The sequence below is a fragment of the Callorhinus ursinus genome, unplaced genomic scaffold, assembly GCF_003265705.2.
Source record: "Callorhinus ursinus isolate GAN/ISIS: 27379988/994484 unplaced genomic scaffold, GSC_fseal_2.0 scaffold13, whole genome shotgun sequence".
Lineage (NCBI taxonomy): Eukaryota > Metazoa > Chordata > Mammalia > Carnivora > Otariidae > Callorhinus > Callorhinus ursinus.
In genome coordinates, this window is record NW_027397075.1 from 29,525,091 (window position 1) to 29,546,167 (window position 21,077).

Here is a 21,077-nt window from a genome sequence, read left to right on the forward strand (position 1 = left end):
AGCTGGATGCCCTCTCTGAGAGAGGGCCAGAGCTTTCCTTTGTCTCAGCTTCCCTGGTCTCCCTGCTTTCCTTGAATGCCACCTGCTTTGCTCATTTACATCAGCTTTCCAGCCCCTAGGACATGATTTGATGACCATTGCTTTCTGTTTTCACTTTGATCCACATATACAACATAAGAAGGTATATTAGCCATTTGTATTTTCTTGGGAATATATCTGATATGTTCCTGAGAACAGAAAGTAAAAAAAAAAAAAAAAATTAATGAAATCATAAACATTTCCTAAAAACTGGAAGGTGATATTATATTTTTTAAAAAATTAACCTCTTCTCTAACTTGCAATTTTTCTCTTCTACCTCTTTATAATCCCATAACCTTCCTATCTGGCATAAGCAAGGCCTTAGAAAGCTGGTTCTACGCCAGTATGCAAAGAGCTCCCATTGGTATTCACTGGCAATCTGCAAAGATCTACAGCATTTGAATACACCATGTTGCTTTACTTTAAGTACCTTTACAGAAATTACTTCCAGGTTATACAGATTATTCCAGTTTATCTTTTTAGGACATTATTAAATACTGTCTTCCTAAATTTAAGAAACACTTTTCTTTTTTTTTTTTTTTTAAGATTTATTTATTTGACAGAGAGAGAGACAGTGAGAGAAGGAACACAAGCAGGGGGAGTGGGTGAGGGAGAAGCAGGCTTCCCGCGGAGCACGGAGCCCTATGCGAGGCTCGATTCCGGGACCCTGGGATCATGCCCGAGCCAAAGGCAGACACCCAAAGACTGGGCTACCCAGGCGCCCCCTAAGAAAACACTTTTCACAGGGAATTTTTCTAATGCATTTTGAATTTTGGTAAGCAAATCTTTATTTTACAATCAAAAAAAGAGCTGACTACTTAGACCCAGGTGAATCTTTTCTAAAAACAAATGATAAGGATGCCTGGGTGGCTCAGTAGATTAAGCATCTGTGTTATGCTCAGGTCATGAGCTGGGGTCCTAGAATCGAGTCCCACGTTGGGCTCCTCGCTTAGCAGGGAGCCTGCTTCACCCTTTACCCCTCCTCCACTTGTGCTCTCTCTCTCTCTCTCTGACAAATAAATAAATAACCTTAAAAAATTTTTAAAAACAAAATAAAAGTAATTGATAATAATTATATATGTATGTATGAACACATATCTACACGGTATATATACACATATAGTATATATACATGTAAATATATTAAACATATATATATTAAAGTGTGAGATATATATCTCCCTCTGCTTAAAGAAAAGAACCCAGTGATATCCTCAAATGAGGCCTTTTTCTGTGTGCATATTCTAGAGTAATGGAGGCATTCGGAGTATGGCCATTCAACACTTTGGTGAATTACTCAGGGACATGAGTCAGTACACATGGATGCTGAATGATGTGGTTCTTGGAGGCTTGGTGCCTCTGATCCTGTTTTTGGAGGACACAGAAATAAGAGTAGTTCAAGTAAGTCCTACAATCTTTTTTTTCTTAATTTTGCAGAGAATCTCAGTGTTTTATGTAACATCAGATGAACAGATCCTCAGTGACCTTTTTCTACTTCACAGGCATGTAAGTATACATTAGCAATTTGTGTCTCAGAATTAAATTGGCCAACATCGTATTTGCTCAAAGACGAATTTTACAGTTTTGAGGTGGTGGTGCTCAACATCTGTAACAATCTTGTAAGTAACCCCTCAGTATTTACTACCGTAAGAGTTATAGAAATAATTTTAAAGGAGATCCCAAGTGATGAAAGGTGTGGCAGGGACAAGAGAGGATCCTGGAGAAGGAATGTGAAGAAAAGATAACACATGAGTAATTACAGCTAGGGCTTAAGACCAGAAAAAAATTCAATTTTCCATTACCTCTTCCCTGACATTGATTCTCTCTGATTTTCTTTCTCCAACTCACCTACTTTTAGCTATGGATGGTTATAAAGATAGGAAGAGCATTTCAGATCACCAAAAGCAAAACTGGAATTATTTTGCCACCATCTAATGAGCTGGTGCTCTGAAAACCAGTATGAACTGCAGTGATAAACAAGTGGGGATGGAAGAATGCTTTCCAAAGGTTGGAAACACAAAATTGGGAATCACATAATAGACTGAATACACCAACAAACAAAATAGTAAAGAGATTACTATCCCCTATTTTTAAATTGGCCCTGATTTGGTATAAGCAACCAAGCTCTTTTTTCTGGAAGCCTCTCCAGAGGGAGCAAATGTGCTTTTTTCAATGATTGAGTATTTTTTCTTCATTTTATTCTCAGCTTACTTCTCATGAGAACTACATTACAGATTTGATATCTGATGCCTTAGGATTCCTGAGAAGTTCCCAAGTATATCTAAGGAGAGCATCAGTTATTTTAATAGGTAAAGAAAATTCAACTCTCATTATCTAATTTTCCTTAAAAGGTACAAAATGGGGTAGCAGCTGGAAATGTTTCTTTAAAAATATAAATTTTCTTTGTTTATGATGGACAGCGCCTGCCATGGTGATATCTATGAATAGAAGTTAATGCATGTGATGAGAATAGAGTTCTATTTTATAACACAGTGAATATTGCTGTGTGATTAAATTATTATACAAAGTGTATCCAACAAGATGAATTTCAAATTTAGGATGGACATCTCTAACCACAAACTACAACAAATGAGGAAATGCTACCAAATCCAGCAAAATTTTTAAAAAAATATTTTGGGGGAGGAGAGATGCAGGAAGATTCCAACAGAAGACACCTAAGGTTTTTGATCTTGGACAAACCTAACCAAAAAAAATTTTTCCCAGGCGCCTGGGTGGCTCAGTTGGTTAAACGACTGCTTTCAGCTCAGGTCATGATCCTGGAGTCCCAGGATCGAGTCCCTCATCGGGCTGCCTGCTCAGCGGGGAGTCTGCTTCTCCCTCTGACCCTCCCCCCTTCTCAAGCTGTCTCTCTCTATCTCATTCTCTCTCTCAAATAAATAAAATCTTAAAAAAAATTTCCCATTAAATTCTCCCCATAAAGATCAAAATTAATAAACCTTTATTTGGAATGACAGGAAGTGAGCTCCCAATTTGACAGTGGGATCTTTCCTCAGCCCTATTTGGCATCATGGAGTAGCAGGGCCACCAAGGACTGAGGAAACACAGTCATGTTGTACTTGTAGAGAGGAGTCTTGTCAGTTAGTTAGGGTAGAAGGCAAACAACTATGATCATCACTAGAGCTCCTGATCTATGTTGATCTTAGAGGAGTAAGGGAACACATACAGAAAACCCTGCGTCATAGAGCTTTATTTCAAACCAGAAAGAATTCCTGCTATCTTGAATTCTACCCTGGAACTTTCTACAAACATTCCTCTGTATATAATATTGCAAGATCCAAAAATAAGTAATTTAAAAAAGCATTATCTTTCTACAGAGGTATTCTCAGGGGGAAAACAGAGGAAAAAAGAAAACAACGTTTAGAAAATGTTTCTACAGACCAGGTTAAAATCAGGATATATGTTTCCGTGAATCCAAAACTTTTTTATATAAAGATAAGGTATAGATACAAACACAGGAAATATAGGATGGGAAAATGGGAGCTCAGGAAAAATAAGCCTTGAAAGTATGGGAGGAAGCATAAGAAAAAATGCATAAACATTTTTAAAAGGTACACTACAACCATCAAAAGAGAAAATATATATTGTTGATAATCCAGTAAAAGACAAGGGGTACAAGGCTGAGAAATGCTAGTAAAAGGAATGAAAACCATCAAGAAACAGTTTGAAAAACTAAGGGACAATAAGAGATATGGAAGATAAATGAAAGACATCACTCTTCCTGAGGGAACTACAAATCAAAACCACAATGAGATACCACCTCACACCTATCAGAATGGCTAAAATTAACAATTCAAGGAAACAATAGGATGTGGAGAAAGAGGAACCCTTTTGTACAGTTGGTGGGAATGCAAACTGGTGCAACTACTCTGAAAAACAATATGGAGATTCCTCAAAAAGTTAAAAACAGAACTACCCTATGGCACAGCAATTGCACTACTAGGTATTTATCCAAAGGATACAAAAATGCTGATTCGAAGGGGCACATGCACCCCAATGTTTATAGCATCCCTATAAATAATAGCCAAATTATGGAAAGAGCCCAAATGTCCACCGACTGATGTATATATATATATTTATAAAATGAAATATTAGTGATCAAAAAGAATGAAATCTTGCCATTTGCAACATTGTGGATAGAACTGGAGTGTATTATACTAAGCGAAATAAGTCACTCAGAGAAAAACAAATATCATATGATTATGATTTTTGTATTAAAATAAAATTCCACTCATGTGGAATTTAAGAAACAAAATAGATGAACATAGGGGAAGAGAAGGAAAAATAAAGTAAATAAAAACAGAGAGGGAGGCAAATCATAAGAGACTCTTAAATAGGGGTGGAACAAGATGGCAGAGGAGTAGGAGACCTGGATTTCCTCTGGTCTCAGGAATTCAGCTGAATAAGAATCAAACCATTCTGAACACCTATGAACTCAACAGGAGATCGAAGAAAAGAATAGCAACAACCCTGAACAGAAAAGCGACCACTTTCTGGAAGGTAGGACGTGCGGAGAAGTGAATCCGAGGCGATATTCGGGAGGATAGACGGCGGGGGAGGGGGCCTCCATCTGCCGCTTCTGGCAAATGATAGAGCCGCAGAACACAAAATCGGAACTTTTAGAAGTCGGCTCCGCTGAGGGACGTCACTCCAGTGGCTAAGCAGGGGGTGGAACCCTCGCGGGACAGTGTGGTCTCAGGACCCTTAGAGTCACAGAAAGACCGGGGGTGCCAGAGAGCGGCAGAGCTCCCAGGTATTGGAGCAGGGAGGCCGGCTGCAGAGATGGAGCCAAGGCACAGGCTCTCAGCTTGGGGTTGCCATAAACCATGATCCGCGGCACAGTCGAGCCACTGCTCCTCCAGCAGGGACCCAACAAGCAGCAGATCCAGGGAGACTCCCCTTCCTCCTCCGGGAGGAGCGGCAGGAGAGTGCACCGCAGGGATCTGCTGGGTTTGGAGACTCCACACCAAGTCAGGTGCCAGAGATGCAAACGCTCGGTCACAGGCTGGGTGAGCATGGAGTGCGGCCGGAGACCAGGGAGACGGGAGTGACTGACTGCTTTTCTCCGGGGGCGCACTGAGGAGCGGGGCCCCGAGTTCTCGGCTCCTCCAGGGCAGAGATTTGAGGCCGCCATTTTCACTCTCATCCTCCAAAGCCATGCGGAAAGCTTGCAGGAAACAAAAGCTCCCGAGAGCAAACCTGAGCACATTGCTTAGCCCAGACTCACAAGGACGGGGCAATTCCTCCTCCAGCAAAGACATTTGGGAACCATGGCAACAGGCCCCTCCCCCAGAAGATCAGCACGAACAGCCAGCCAAGGCCAAGTTTACCGATCAAGGAGAATGGGAGAACTCCAGCGCTAGGGGAATACTGCACATAGAATTCATGGCTTTTTTACCATGATTCATTAGTCTTTCAAAGTTAATTTTTTTAACTGTTTTTTTTTTAATTTTTCTTTTTCCCTTTTTCAACCAACATCTTATCAATCCCTTTAAAAAATTTTTTTTTTATTTTGCATTTTTAGAGTCATATTCTATCCCTTCATAGTAGTTACCCTTATTTTTGGCATATATATATAAGTTGTTTTCTCTTTAAAATTTTGTGATACAGTTTCTTCTAACAGATCAAAATATACCCTAAATCACTAGTGTATGGCTTTGTTCTAGTCTCCTGCCTGATCACATTCTCTCCCTTTTTTTTCTTTTAAATCTTCTTCTTTCTTTCTTCAAACAACTTCTTATCTTATCAATTCCTTTTATAAAATCTTTTATAATTTTCATCTTTACAGTCATATTACATCCCTTCATTATATCAACCCTTATTTTGTACATACATAAGTCTTTCTATCTTTAAAATTTTAGGAGGCACTTTCTTCTAAAAGACCAAAATACACCCAAAATCTAGTGCATGCCACTGATCTATGCACTAGCCTGATCATATTTGATCATATTCTGGTTTTTTGTTTTGTTTTGTTCAATTTTTGTTTCTTTTTATCTTTTTCTTTTTTCTCTCTCTTTCTTTTTTCTTTCTTCTCCTTTCTTCTCCCCTGGTTTCAGGTCTTTTCTGATTTTTTTAGAGTATATTTGCTGGGGACATTGTTAACCTGTTAACATTTTGTTCTCTCATTCATCTATTCTCCTCTGGACAAAATGACAAGATGAAAAAAGTCACCTCAACAAAAAGAACAAGAGGTAGTACCATCTGCCAGGGACTTACCTACTCAATAAGGACATTAGTACAATGTTGGACCTAGAGTTCGCAATCATGATTTTAAAGATACTGGGCTTGAAAAAAACATGGAAGTTATTAGAGAAACCCTTCATGGAGAAATAAAAAAACTAAAATCTAACCAAGTCAAAATCAAAAAGGCTATTAATGAGGTGCACTCAAAAATGGGGGTGCTAACTGCTAGGATAAATGAGGCAGAAGAGAGAAATAGTGATATAGAAGACCAAATGATGGAAAATAAAGAAGCTGAGAAAAACAGAGAGCAACAGCTACTGGATCACCAGGGCAGAATTCGAGAGATAAGCGATACCATAAGACAAAACAACATTAGAATAATTGGGATCCCAGAAGAAGAAGAAAGAGAGAGAGGGGCAGAAGGTATATTGGAGAAAATTATAGCAGAGAACTTCCCTAAGGTGGGGAAGGAAACAGGCATCAAAATCCAGGAGGCACAGAGAACCCCTCTCAAAATCAATAAAAATAGGTCAACACCCCGACATCTAATAGTAAAACTTACGAGTCTCAGAGACAAAGAGAAAATCTTGAAAGCAGCTCCGGAGAAGAGATCTGTAACCTATAATGGTAGAAACATTAGATTGGCAACAGACCTATCCACAGAGACCTGGCAGGCCAGAAAGGACTGGCATGATATCTTCAGAGCACTAAACGAGAAAAATAGGCAGCCAAGAATACTATATCCAGCTAGGCTGTCACTGAAAATAGAAGGAGAGATAAAAAGCTTCCAGGACAAACAAAAACTAAAGGAATTTGCAAACATGAAACCAGCCCTCCAAGAAATATTGAAAGGGGTCCTCTAAGCAAAGAGAGAGCCTAAAAGCAGCATAGACCAGAAAGGAACACAGACAATATACAGTCACAGTCACCTTCCAGGCAATACAATGGCACTAAATTCATACCTTTCAATAGTTACCCTGAATGTAAATGGGCTCAATGCCCCAATCAAAAGACATGGGCTATCAGATTGGATTAAAAAACAAGACCCATCAATATGGTGTCTGCAAGAGACTCATTTTAGACCCAAGGACAACACCACATTGAAAGGGAGGGGGTGGAAAACAATTTACCATGCTAATGGACACCAAAAGAAAGCTGGGGTGGCAATCCTTATATCAGACAAATTAGGTTTTAAAACAAAGACTGTAATAAGAGATGAGGAAGGACACTATATCCTACTTAAAGGGTCTCTCCAACAAGAAGATCTAACAATTGTAAATATCGATGCCCCTAACATGGGAGCAGCCACTTTTATAAGGCAATTAATAACAAAAGCAAAGAAACACATCAACAGCAATACAATAATAGTGGGGGACTTTAACACCCCCCTGACTGAAATGGACAGATCATCTAAGCAAAAGATCAACAAGGAAATAAAGACTTTAAAGGACACACTGGACCAAATGGACTTCACAGACATATTCAGAACATTCCATCCCAAAGCAACGGAATACACATTCTTCTCTAGTGCCCATGGAACATTCTCCAGAATAGATCACATCCTAGGTCACAAATCAGGTCTCAACTGGTACCAAAAGATTGGGATTATTCCCTGCATATTTTCAGACCACAATGCTTTCAAACTAGAACTCAATCACAAGAGGAAAGTCGGAAAGAACTCAAATACATGGAGGCTAAAGAGCATCCTACTAAAGTATGAATGGGTCAACCAGGAAATTAAAGAAGAATTTAAAAAATTCATGGAAACATATGAAAATGAAAACACAACTGTTCAAAGTCCTTGGGATGCAGTAAAGGCACTCCTAAGAGGAAACTATATAGCAATCCAAGCCTTTCTCAAGAAACAAGAAAGGTCTCAAATATACAACCTAACCCTACACCTAAAGGAGCTAGAGAAAAAACAGCAACTAAAGCCTAAACCCAGCAGGAGAAGAGAAATAATAAAGATCAGAGCAGAAATCAATGAACTAGAAACCAAAGGAACAGTAGAACAGATCAACAAAACTAGGAGCTGGTTCTTTGAAAGAATTAATAAGATTGATAACCCCCTGGCCAGACTTATCGAAAAGAAAAGAGAAATGGCCCAAATCAACAAAATCATGATGAAAGAGGAGAGATCACAACCAACACCAAAGAAATACAAACAATTATAAGAACGTATTATGAGCAACTCTATGCCAGCAATTTAGATAACCTGGAAGAAAGGGATGCATTCCTAGAGATGTATCAACTACCAAAATTGAACCAGGTAGAAATAGAAAACCTAAACAGACCTATAACCACTAAGGAAATGGAAGCAGTCATCAAAAATCTCCCAACAAACGAAAGCCCAGGGCCAGATGGCTTCCCAGGGGAATTCTACCAAACATTTAAAGAAGAATTAACACCTATTCTCCTGAAACTGTTCCAAAAAATAGAAATGGAAGGAAAACTTCCAAACTCGTTTTATGAGGCCACCATTACCTTGATCCCAAAGCCAGACAAAGACCCCATCAAAAAGGAGAATTACAGACCAATATCCTTGATGAACATGGATGCAAACATTCTCACCAAAAAACTAGCCAATAGGATCCAACAGTACATTAAAAGGATTATTCACCACACCAAGTGGGATTTATCCCTGGGCTGCAAGGCCGGTTCAACATCCAGAAACAATCAACGTCATACAATACATTAACAAAAGAAAGAACAAGAATCATATGATCCTCTCAATAGATGCAGAAAAAGCATTTGACAAAGTACAGCATCCTTTCTTGGTCAAAACTCTTCAGAGCATAGGGATAGAGGGTACAAACCTCAATATCATAAAAGCCATCTATGAAAAACCTACAGCGAATATCATTCTCAATGGGGAAAAGCTGAGAGCTTTCCTCCTAAGGTCAAGAACACGGCAGGGATGTCCACTATCACCACTGCTATTCAACATAGTATTAGAAGTCCTAGCCACAGCAATCAGACAACAAAAAGAAATCAAAGGCATCCAAACTGGCAAGGAGGAAGTCAAACTCTCACTCTTGGCAGATGATATGATACTTTATGTGGAAAACCCAGAAGACTCCACCCCAAAACTGCTAGAACTTATACAGGAATTCAGTCAAGTGGCAGGATATAAAATCAATGCACAGAAATCAGTGGCATTCCTATACACCAACAACAGACAGAAGAGAGAGAAACCAAGGAGTCAATCCCATTTACAATTGCATGCAAAACCAGAAGATACCCAGGGATAAATCTAACCAAAGAGGCAAAGGATCTATACTCAGAAAACTATAAAATACTCCTGAAAGAAATTGAGGAAGACACAAAGAAATGGAAAAACGTTCCGTTGGATTGGAAGAAAAACATTGTGAAGATGTCAATGCTACCTAGAGCAATCTACATATTCAATGCAATCCCCATCAAAATACCATCCACTTTTTTCAAGGAAGTGGAACAAATAATCCTAAAATTTGTATGGAACCAGAAAAGATCCCGAATAGCCAGAGGAATGTTGAAAAAGAAAAGCAAAGCTGGCGGCATCACATTTCCAGACTTCTGGCTCTATTACAAAGCTGTCATCATCAAGACAGTATGGTACTGGCACAGAAACAGACACATAGATCAATGGAACAGAAGAGAGAGTCCAGAAATGGACCCTCAACTCTATGGTCAACTCATCTTTGACAAAGCAGGAAAGAATGTCCAGTGGAAAAAAAGACAGTCTCTTCAACAAATGGTGTTGGGAAAATTGGACAGCCACATGAAGAATGAGGAAGAATGAAACTGGACCATTTCCTTACACCACACACAAAAAGAGACTCCAAATGGTTGAAAGACCTCAATGTGAGACAGGAGTCCATCGAAATCCTAAAGGAGAACACAGGCAGCAACCTCTTCGACCTCAGCCGCAGCAACTTCTTCCTAGAAACATCGCCAAAGGCAAGGGAAGCAAGGGCAAAAATGAACTATTGGGATTTCATCAAGATAAAAAGCTTTTGCACAGCAAAAGAAACAGTCCACAAAACCAAAAGACAACCGACAGAATGGGAGAAGATATTTGCCAATGACATATCAGATAAAGGGCTAGTATCCAAAATCTATAAAGAACTTATCAAACTCAACACCCAAAGAACAAATAATCCAATCAAGAAATGGGCAGAAGACATGAACAGACATTTTTCCAAAAAAGACATCTAAATGTCCAACAGACACATGAAAAATGCTCAACATCGCGCGGCATCAGGGATATCCAAATCAAAACCTCAATGAGTTACCACCTCACACCAGTCAGAATGGCTAAAATTAGCAAGTCAGGAAATGACAGATGTTGGCGGGGATGCCGAGAAAGGGGAACACTCCTACACTGTTGGTGGGAATGCAAGCTGGTGCAACCACTCTGGAAAACAGTATGGAGGTTCCTCAAAAAGTTGAAAATAGAGCTACCATACAATCCAGCAATTGCACTACTGGGTATTTACCCCAAAGATACAAATGTAGGGATCCGAAGGGGTACTTGCTCCCCAATGTTTATAGCAGCAATGTCCCCAATAACCAAACTGTGGAAAGAGCCAAGATGTGCATCGACAGATCAATGGATAAAGAAGATGTGGTATATATACACAATGGAATATTATGTGGCCATCAAGAGGAATGAGATCTTACCATTTGCAACGACGTGGATGGAACTGGGGGGCGTTATGCTGAGTGAAATAAGTCAATCAGAGAAAGACATGTATCATATGACCTCACTGATATGAGGAATTCTTAATCTCAGGAAACAGACTGAGTATTGCTGGAGTGGTGGGCGGCTGGAAGGGACAGCATGGCTGGGTGATAGACATTGGGGAAGGTATGTTCTTTGGTGAGCGCTGTGAATTGTGCAAGACTGTTGAATCACAGATCTGTACTTCTGAAACAAATAATGCAATATATGTTAAGAAAAAAAAGAAGATAGCAAGAGGGGAAGAATGAAGGGGAGTAAATCAGAGGGGGAGACGAACCATGAGAGACAATGGACTCTGAGAAATGGACTGGGGGTTCTAGAGGGGAAGGGGTTGGGGGGATGGGTTAGCCTGGTGATGGGTATTAAAGAGGGCACATTCTGCGTGGAAAAAAAAGAGAGACTCTTAAATATAGGAAACAAGCCCAGGGTTGCTGTGTGGGGGATGGGCTAAATGGGTGATGGGCATTAAGGAGGGCACTTGTATTGAGCACTGGGTGTTATATGTAAGTGATGAATCAATAAATTCTAGTCCTGAAGGCAATACTACACTATATGTTAACTAAATTGAATTTAAATTAAAAAAAGAAATGGAACTATGCATAAAGGATATCCCTGGAGAAGAAAAATTATTAGAGCAGATAAAGGGTTTCAAAGATATAATTTAAGAAATAAAAAAAGACTTGATTAAATAAATTGAGGTGGTAAATAATTTTTCAAGAAACATTTTATACAGAATACATTAAGACATTTCCTAATAAAGTTATGGAACTACACAGTTAAAGAATTCTTGAGCATTTAGGGGGGAAAAGTCATCTACAAATTACAAAATAAGTAAATCTGTCATTAGATTTCTCCCTTCAGTATTCAACCCTAAAATACAGAAGAATAGTGCCTACAAAATCCTAAGTAGAAAGAAAAGGGGAGGGAGGAATAAAGAAGGAAGGAAGGAAGAGAGGAGGGGAAAGCAAGAGGGGGGAAAGGAAAGAAGGCAAGAAAGAAAGCATCCCAGGGGAGGGAGATGAGCAAGGGAGGAAGGAAAGGAAGAAGTATGGACAGATTGAAGGAAGGGAGACCCAGAAAACTCTACAACACATGAAATATTTCTATTTTAAAAACTTGCAAATATTACTGAAAGACACAAAGAAGATTTGAATAAATAGAAAAGTATAAACCATATTTTGGCAAAAGAATCAAAATTTAAAATGTGCATGGAAGGGATGCCTGGGTGGTTCAGTCAGTTAGGCATCTGCCTTCAGCTCAGGTCATGATCCCAGAGTCCTGGGATCAAGTCCCACATGGATCTCCTTGCTCTGCAGGGAGCCTGCTTTTCCCTCTGCCTGCCGCTCCCCCTGCTCTCTAGCTCTCTCTCTCTCTGGCAAATAAATAAATAAAATCTTTAAAAAAAATGTGCGTGGAATATATGCATGGAATGAAATGCCAATTAAAATATCAGTAGGGGGTTGCCTGGGTGGCTCAGTCTGTTAAGTGTCTGCCTTAGGCTCAGGTAATGATCTCAGTGTCCTAGGATTGAGCCCCTAATCCGGCTCCCTGCTGAGCAGGGAGTCTGCTTTTCCCTCTCCCTCCACACCTCCCCTTGCTCGTGTGCACTCCCACACACGCACACGCACATGTGCTCTCTTTCTCTCTTTCAAATAAATAAATAAAATCTTAAAAATAAATAAAGAAAATTAAAAATAAAAAATATCAGTAGGGCTTTCTTTTCTCAAAAGTGACATGATGATTATAAATTAATGTAGAATTTATCATACAAAAATATCCAGGAAATTCTGACCAAAAAAAAGAGAGAGACAGAGACAAAGACAGAGAGGACTATCTCTATCAGATGTTAATATAGCTACAATACTTAAAATCACATGGAATAAATAGAGAAACAAATAGAACAAAATACCATCCAGAAATAACCATCAAAACATGCAATATTTTAAAGTGAATCATTGGCTTTAACAGTGATGAAAATATAGAATATTTCTTAAATAGCTTGGGGACACCTGGTGAGCCATCTGGAATTTAAAAAATTATTTTATTCCTATATTACTTCTTACTTTAAATAAATTCCAGATAGTCAAAGGCTCAAATGCTGAAAATGAAACCATAATAATGATAAGCAAAATTAGTTAGAATAGTATGGCAGAATTTGCTTTATAATCGGGGGTGGGTAAGATCTTTCTAAGGTAAAAGTCAAAATCTAGGAACCATAAAGAAAAGATTGATAATCTATGAAAAAAGTAAATATTTCTGCAGGACAAAACCACCATAAACAGAGTGAAAAACCAAATTGAGATGAAATACTTATGACACTACAAATGAAAGGTTAGTTCTTCCTGTCCAAAAGATTCTATACAAATCCATAAGAAATGACAACCCATTAGAAAAATGGACACTGAACATGAAAAAAAATTATTTGGCTCATAAACATGAAATTTTCATAACTTCATCCAAAAAGTGATGCAAATTGAAATGATGAAATATTTCTATCCATCACATTGACAAAGATCAAAAAGTTTTATACTCGACCGTCACCGTGAGGTTGCAGGAAGTAGGTAATCTCTTCACATTACTGGTGAGAGCGTAAATAGCTACCATCTCTAAGAAGAACAGTTTGATAGTATCCATCAAAATGTGAGATGTGTACTCTTTTGACTTAACCTCCTCTCAGGAGGATTTATTCTCTGTTATACTTGCATGTGAGAAATGATGTGTGTACCTAGATATTCACTGCACTGTTGGCTTTATTATGCCACCTGTCCTTAGCATGTGGCATCTCTCCCCATCTGTGTTTTGTGATTACCTTCAGCATGTCAACAGTGTTACACCAAGGAAGAAACAAAAAAGTAAAGGGCAAAAATTACCTTTTTGTTTCTGGGTTGGCCTGATCTTACAAAGCTTTCTTCACAGTCTCAACCAGTAGTTTATCTTACACCCCCAGAGACTGTAATGGTCATTGTGTTTTTCAAATCATTAGTTGAAAGAAATGCTTGGAATTGTTTTGTTTTGTTTTGGTTTGTTTTATTTTGTTTTGTTGTTTTGTTTTGTTTTGTTTTTAATGGGCAAGAAGAGGACAATGATATTGATTGGCAGCTAGCAGTATGTCATAGCTGCCGACATGTAAAATTTGAGACTTTTCACATGAGTCTCTCTGGATGTCCAATTATTTTGAGCATGGGGGAGGAAAGATAAAGTGCCCCTGAACCACCATGGTAGCAAACTGAGTGGAGTTAACAGTCACCACACTCATGGCTGGAGCTTGTAATTCCTGGCCACCACTCTCCCCACTGCCACCAACTGCAATCTTCCACACAGCTGAGGTTATACTCATGTGGGCCTCCTTGGCATTTTGGTTAATCCACCATGTTTGTCAAATCATCAAATTCTGCTCAACCTTTCCTTTGTGACTTTCACAACCACCCTGTCACGAGAGCCATTCAATTTTCAGGTGTTGTTGCCTAACTTTGCCACCTGTTTTATTCCTTTGGTGGTAATACCGCATTTATGAAATATGTCCCTGCTGTGTAAGAAAGACCCAAATACAGCTGTGCTGAAACGAGGGAGTAGTTTATTTCTCTCTCATGTAGCAGGCCAAATGCCTACTACAGGCCAAGGGTTCTGTTGCTCTAGCGTCCTCGTCACAGTTTCCTACATCAAGTCGAAGATGTTTGCTCCAGCACGTGCGACCACTTCTACATGCCAGTCAACTACAAAGGAAAAAATATCAAGAGGTCACACCCAACTCCTTAAAGAGTAAATATTGCTTCTGCTAAGTGATCATTAGCCCAGAACACAGACACGTTGCCAAAGTGCAAAGAAGTCTTGAAAATTTCGATATCTGCTGGGTGGTCATATGTCCAGCTAAAATGCAGTGACTTTAGTAAGGGAACTAAAGGAAAGAAGCAATTTGACATTGGGGGGAATTAGTACTTTCTAGCATAGGAAACTTTTATTCATTTATTTGTATTCTCCATCTAATTCTAAAAGGAATTGCACTGGATTACAAAATTAAGCAGATCTAAAAACTTGACATTTAAGGATACCTCACAACACACATTGTTGTTTCAAGCATTGTTCTTAAAGGTTTAAGACGATGTTCCCCCCTGCCAAGAATAGTCGCTTGAGCTTTATGATCTGTAGATGGGTTTTGAAAATGATCAATTGTGATTTTTGTGATCATAGTTTTGACTAAAGCAGAGACAATAAGAAATATTGGTGGAGGTTAGATTAGCTTGCATTCACATCTCAGAATGAATGCCCATTAGCCATGTGACCTTTACCAAGTTACTCAATCTCTGTAGGCTTGGTTGTATAATTTGTAAAATGAGGATAACAAGAACAGTTTCAAAAAGGCTTTAAAACCCTATCTGAAATTTAAGAGCTTTTATAAAGACAGTGATCCAGAACAGAAGAATAGAAACACCAAAAGAAGTAGACCTGATATCTGGAGATTATTTCCTTTTTTAGGTTTTGCCAATTCTAAATGCAAAAGTGGTAGTTGGGAAGCTGAAAAACAGTGCATAAATTTTAGGTTTCACTGAACTGAAGGAACAAAACTTGCAATAGACCGACCATGAGGAGGAACTCTAGTAAATACTCCCAGGCTTTTCCAGAACTAAAATAAGGTAGTAACAAGAAATAAAATGTATACATTTGGACAAAAGAAAATAAAATTTTTAAAATTTGTAGATAAAAAATTATATTTAAAAATATTTAGAACACTGGAAAGAATTCAGAAAAAAACTATTTGAATAATTTGTAAATTTAGCAAGTTTTCTACATACAGCATCAAAATACAAAGATCAATTGGATTTCTATATCCCACCAATAAACAACCAGGAAACCACATTTTTTTAAAGATTTCATTTATTTATTTGAGAGCCTGAGAGAGGGAGAGCACAGAGGGAGAGTGGAAGGGGGAAGCAGACTCCCTGCTGAGCAGGGATCCCAATGTGGGACTTGATCCCAGGACCCTGAGATCATGACCTGAGCCAAAGACAGACGCTTAACCAACTGAGTCACCCAGGTGCTCCAGGAAACCAAAATTTTGAAAATGCCTAATACAACAGCACCAAAAAAATCATCAAATGCCTCAAAACAAAACTAAGGAAAGATGTACAAGACTGATACACAGAAAACTAGAAAACATCAAGAAAATTTTTAGAAACTTTAGAGTGACATACCATGTTCGTGGATTAAAGGATTAGATATTATGGCAATGTCAACTCTCCCCAAATTCATCTGTAGATTCAATGCAATCCCAAACAAAATTTCACCGTGTGTATGTGTATGTGTGTGTGTGTGTGTGTGTGTGTAATGAGAAAAGCTGATTCCTAATTTTACATGAAAATTTAATGGTTAGAGAGTTAGCCAAGATAATTTAAAGAACCACAAAGTTGAAGAACTTCCACTACTGGAACGATATCAGGACATGTCATGCATTAACAGCAGTAGGGAAAGGACTTTTTTTTTCTTTTAATGATGCTGGGTTAATTACACAGGTATATAAAAAATATATTGACTCTTACTTTATGCCATATAATTATAGTTCAGTCTATAATCTCAAAGAGTAAAAGGTAAAACAATAAAGCTTCTAGAAGTAAATATAGTAGAATATCAGTATGACTTTGAGACAGCAAAGATTTTCTATCAGAACTCCAAAACTCACTAACCATAAATAAAAAGATGGTGAATTGGACTGTATTAAAATTAGAGACTTCTGTTTATAAAAAAAAAATACAAATAGAAAAGTTTAGTCCCAAAGTAGGAGGAGATATTTGTAAGTCATGTGACATTAAAAAAGATTAGTATCCCAAATAAAACATGCCTACAAACATATACGTAAAAGACAACTCAATATAAAAACAGGCAAGATACTTACAGATATTTTACAAAAGAAATAGCCACGTCGGGGCACCTGGGTGGTTCAGTCATTAAGCGTCTGCCTTCGGCTCTTGTCATGGTCCTGGGGTCCTGGCATTGAGCCCCACATAGGGCTCCCTGCTCTGCGGGAAGCCTGCTTCTCCCTCTCCCACTCCCCCTGTTTGTGTTCCCTCTCTCACTGTGTCTCTCTCTCTGTCAAATAAATAAATAAATAAATCTTAAAAGAAAAAGAAATATCCAAGTGGCCAATAAATACTATATAAAACTCTTATTAATCATCACCAAAAAAAGCAAAGAAAATCATAGTGTGATACTACCACCAAATCCATGAGAATAACTGAAAGGAAAAAGACTAACAATGTCAAGTGGCAGAGAGGATGTAAAGCAATAGAAATGTTCATAGTTACTGGTGGGAGTGAAAATTGGTACAACCACTTTGGAAATTGTTTGGCGGTAATGATTAAGGGTGAAAATAAGCATATCCATTAGCCAATGAATGCCCACAATAACATCATCATTCATAATAGCCATGAGTTGAAAACAACACACTGTCCATCATTAGCAGAATGGATTTAAAAAAAAATGCTGCATTCATTAGATGGAATATCCTATAACAGGGTTCAGCAAACTCTTTCTGTAAAAGACCAAATAGTAAATATTTAAAGCTATGTCTCAAATGTCTGGTCTCTGTCAAAATACTCAGCTCTGCTGTTGTAGGATAAAAGCAACCAGGATAGATATTACATAAATAAATGAGAAATGAATGAACCATTGCTACAATAAGGAACCTGGATGAATCTTACAATAATGCTCAACAACAAGTTGAGCAAAAGAATATTTTAAAGGGTAGAGGAGGAGATTGGAAAGGGCATGAGGGAGGCTTCCAGAATGCTAGTAATTGTTCTATTTAATGGTCTAAGTGGTAGCTAGAAGTGTTCAATTTGTATTCATTGACCAAGCTGTGTAATTATGATTTGTGCACATTTATACATATAAATATATCTCAATAAAGAGTTTCATTAAATAATTATTTGAAAGCACTAAAGGATGTTTCAAAGATAATCTAGAGATCCTTTTCTTTGAAGAAAGCTATGAAGGCAGCCAGATCAGAGGATGCATTTGCATAATGTATTTTGGGGTAACTTTAACTTTACTTCGTTCACAGGGTACTTGGCAAAATTAGGTGGCCATTTACTGCTCAGAGATGAAATTGAAGTCATGCTTGAGGGTAAGTGTTGAAGTTATAATGAAATCTGTATGTATATGTCTAAGTGAATTCACTATTTGTGATTCAGTTAACATATGTGTTCTGTAATGGTGCCAGGGATGGGAGGAGAGTGGTAAGGGGGAATCAATGGAAGGACTAGGTTACAGCACATCTTTTCTTCCTTTCCCTTCCCTGCTTCCCTTCCCTTCTGAGTGTGTGTGTGTGTGTGTGTGTGTGTGTGTGTGTGTGTGCTTAAATCTATCTATCCCTCTCATTATTTGAGACCCATCATCCTAGAGCCCTTAGGAACAACAGAGTTGAGATTTATTCACTCATTCATCTACCCAACAAATATTTTTCCAGCATCTACCATGTGATAGCACTAGTCCAGCTGTGGAGCATATAGCAGCAAACAAAGCAAAGTCCCTTCCCTCAGAGAATTTACATTTTAGAGGATAGCAATGTGCACTTGGATCAGAGGGAATTAAAGAAGAAGAATGTTTGCTCTCAAAATGTCTGAATCTTTGGCATCTCTCTCTTAGCCTCTAGTTCCTCCCCAGGATGAGAATTACAAACAGGTGAGGTAGAAAATAGGGTGGCGGCCTTTCTTCCTTCCCTTTTTTGTGTGTATCACAGACTTTATTTTTCAGAGCAGTTTTAGATTTACAGCAAAATGGAAAGGGAGGTACAGAGATTTCCTACATGCTTTCTGCCCCCACACACACACCTCCCTCATATTGACATCCCTCCCCCCATGGCACGTTCTTACAACTGATGAACCTACACTGACGCATCATTATCTTTCTTCCTTTTCCACTCAATCATTCACCCATTCACTCATGTACTCAATACATATTTATTGAAGGCCTGCAAATGTTAAGCATGATAATTCTGCCTCCGTGTCCCACAGAATCTTCTTTCTGTCCTCATTCACTTCCTTCTCCTTCTCCTCTCTCTTTTCCACATCTGTCCTTATTTTCCCCTCTTGATTTCTTTTTGTTAAGAAGAAAATAAATCCTACAAGCCCGGTATCTGGATATAATGGTATTAGCATTTTGGTATATGTATTATCTCAGATATTTTTAAAGAGTATAAGCTATTACATGTTTATTTTTTAAACGATCATAACTGTTGTATAACTCTTTCACTTCTTCATATATTCATGCCAAGAAACACGGGTTTAATCATCATGGTATCATGTGTGTGCTATTTCATTTTACGATACGCCTAATTTTTACATGGTTCTCTGTTGATGAACATTGAGACTGATTCCAACTTTTTTCATTATTATGAGCACTATTGAACCTCTTCATGAATATATGTATATGCTACTTAGTAGAATGCTCAGCACATAATAAGCACTCCGTAAATATTTAGTGAGTATTCCTATTTTTCTTTATTGAGATCTGGTGGGGATAAGCAGATAAAACTTCCTGGATGCTTCTAGTCGAAATAATGAAAATTGGGGGGTTGGAGAAGAAAAGGAGAGACTCTGTGAAAGGTGGTGGTGCTGTTCAGGGTTAGAGCTTCTCAACCATGAGAGAGCTGTCTTAAACTAAAAGGCCCTTCTGCTCTTACAGCTATTGACCGAGTGCTTCGGGACGAAGACCCTGTGATCAGGAAGTTGGCAGAAATAACCTACAAAATTTTTAAGGAAATAGCCCATAGATTGACTGCCTCAAATCTTAAGCAAATCTTCCGAAGAGTATTTAATTCTATCTACACAAAAAAATTGAAGCCTCTTTATAATTATAACTGGCCCAACAACCTGGCAGGCAGTCCTATGAGGATTAAGGAAACCAAGAACGACAAGGAAGTCCATACAGATGAGAATTATGAATTCAATTCGGTAAAGAATGAGATGTTGGTCTGTGGCTTGGAGCACATCTCAGAAGAGAAATGATTTTCCTTTTCCTCTTGATAACTTGAATCTATACATACATGCTTTTCTGAAGGATGCTAGAAGCCTTTCCTGTCACTTAATTCTCTATTCAAATATAGAAATCCATTGCCTTTCTATGTTCGACAGTGATCAGAGGGCCACCAATAAAATTGAAAAATCATATAAGCAAAGTGTTTGATCAGAGGTCTTGGATTTTGATTTAATCAGTAAGTGTCTATTGAAAACTTTCTAAGTACCAGCCACTATGCTAAGCAGTGGGAACATTTGGATAATATAAACAAGGGTTCTGTTCTCGGGAAGGTCACAGTCTAGTGACACACAGTGTGGCTATTTCCATCCTGCTGGGACTAATGCTGCCTAGAGCAGTACTGACAAAGGAAGAAATGGGACTTGCATGGAAGGAGGAAGGGAAGTAGGGAAATGTATTCCAGGTGGAGACACTGAGGCAAGAAGAGTGCTGGGGGGAAGCTGGAGACTTTGTTATGGACACAGGTGGGCAAGAAAAGAATGGGGAGAGCTACAGCTGAGGGGAAGATGATGTTGTGCTAATCACTTTAAACTTCCTGAAATGAAAATTGGATAACCCATCATAGTTACTGGTGGCCCATTGCCCTCTGTATCCAGTCTAACATTGTCCTCAGAAAGTCCTCAGTGATCTTGCTTGACCTGTGGCTTGGGCTCATTTTTCACTTCCCTCACTGTATCTTCCTCCCACCCTGTCCTACCACCCTAACATCAGCCCTTCCAGTCACAGGAAACTACTTGTAGTTAGTTGAAAGCCCAGATTATTCAGGTGTTGTGTCTTTGTAATGTGTCCCCTTGCAGTGCATGCATGTTTTCATTTCTCTGGTGTGGGGAAGCAGCCACTGCTTCTGCCCTGAGTCCTCCTTCAGCTTCTCTGACTTCTGAGCCAGTGGGTTGAATTCTGTTGACGAATGACACCAGCTTCTCCTGTGAAACATGCACATCATCAACACCATCAATGGTAGAGGCCATACCCAAGATTGTGTGTTCCTACCCTGTCGTCTCCCACTCCCACTTTACACGCCCCTTCCCTTCCCAACTGCATGCCCTGC

General features: G+C 38.7%; 1 protein-coding gene across 2 annotated transcripts in view; it reads left to right on the forward strand.

The window, feature by feature from the left end:
* The window catches only part of MROH9 (maestro heat like repeat family member 9), a 107,927-nt gene extending 87,765 nt beyond the window's left edge, over positions 1–20,162 (forward strand). Inside the window, exons 18-22 of one of the 2 annotated variants that reach the window (XM_025877915.2) lie at positions 1,327–1,479; positions 1,581–1,697; positions 2,285–2,387; positions 18,057–18,119; positions 19,679–20,162. In XM_025877915.2, coding sequence (XP_025733700.1) covers positions 1,327–1,479; positions 1,581–1,697; positions 2,285–2,387; positions 18,057–18,119; positions 19,679–20,001 — 759 coding nt within the window. In that variant the 3' untranslated portion in view covers positions 20,002–20,162. Of the gene's footprint in view, positions 1–1,326; positions 1,480–1,515; positions 1,698–2,284; positions 2,388–18,056; positions 18,120–19,678 lie in introns of both variants that reach the window. The other variant, XM_073899410.1, reaches the window with a different exon arrangement.
* Positions 20,163–21,077: the final 915 nt, after the last annotated feature.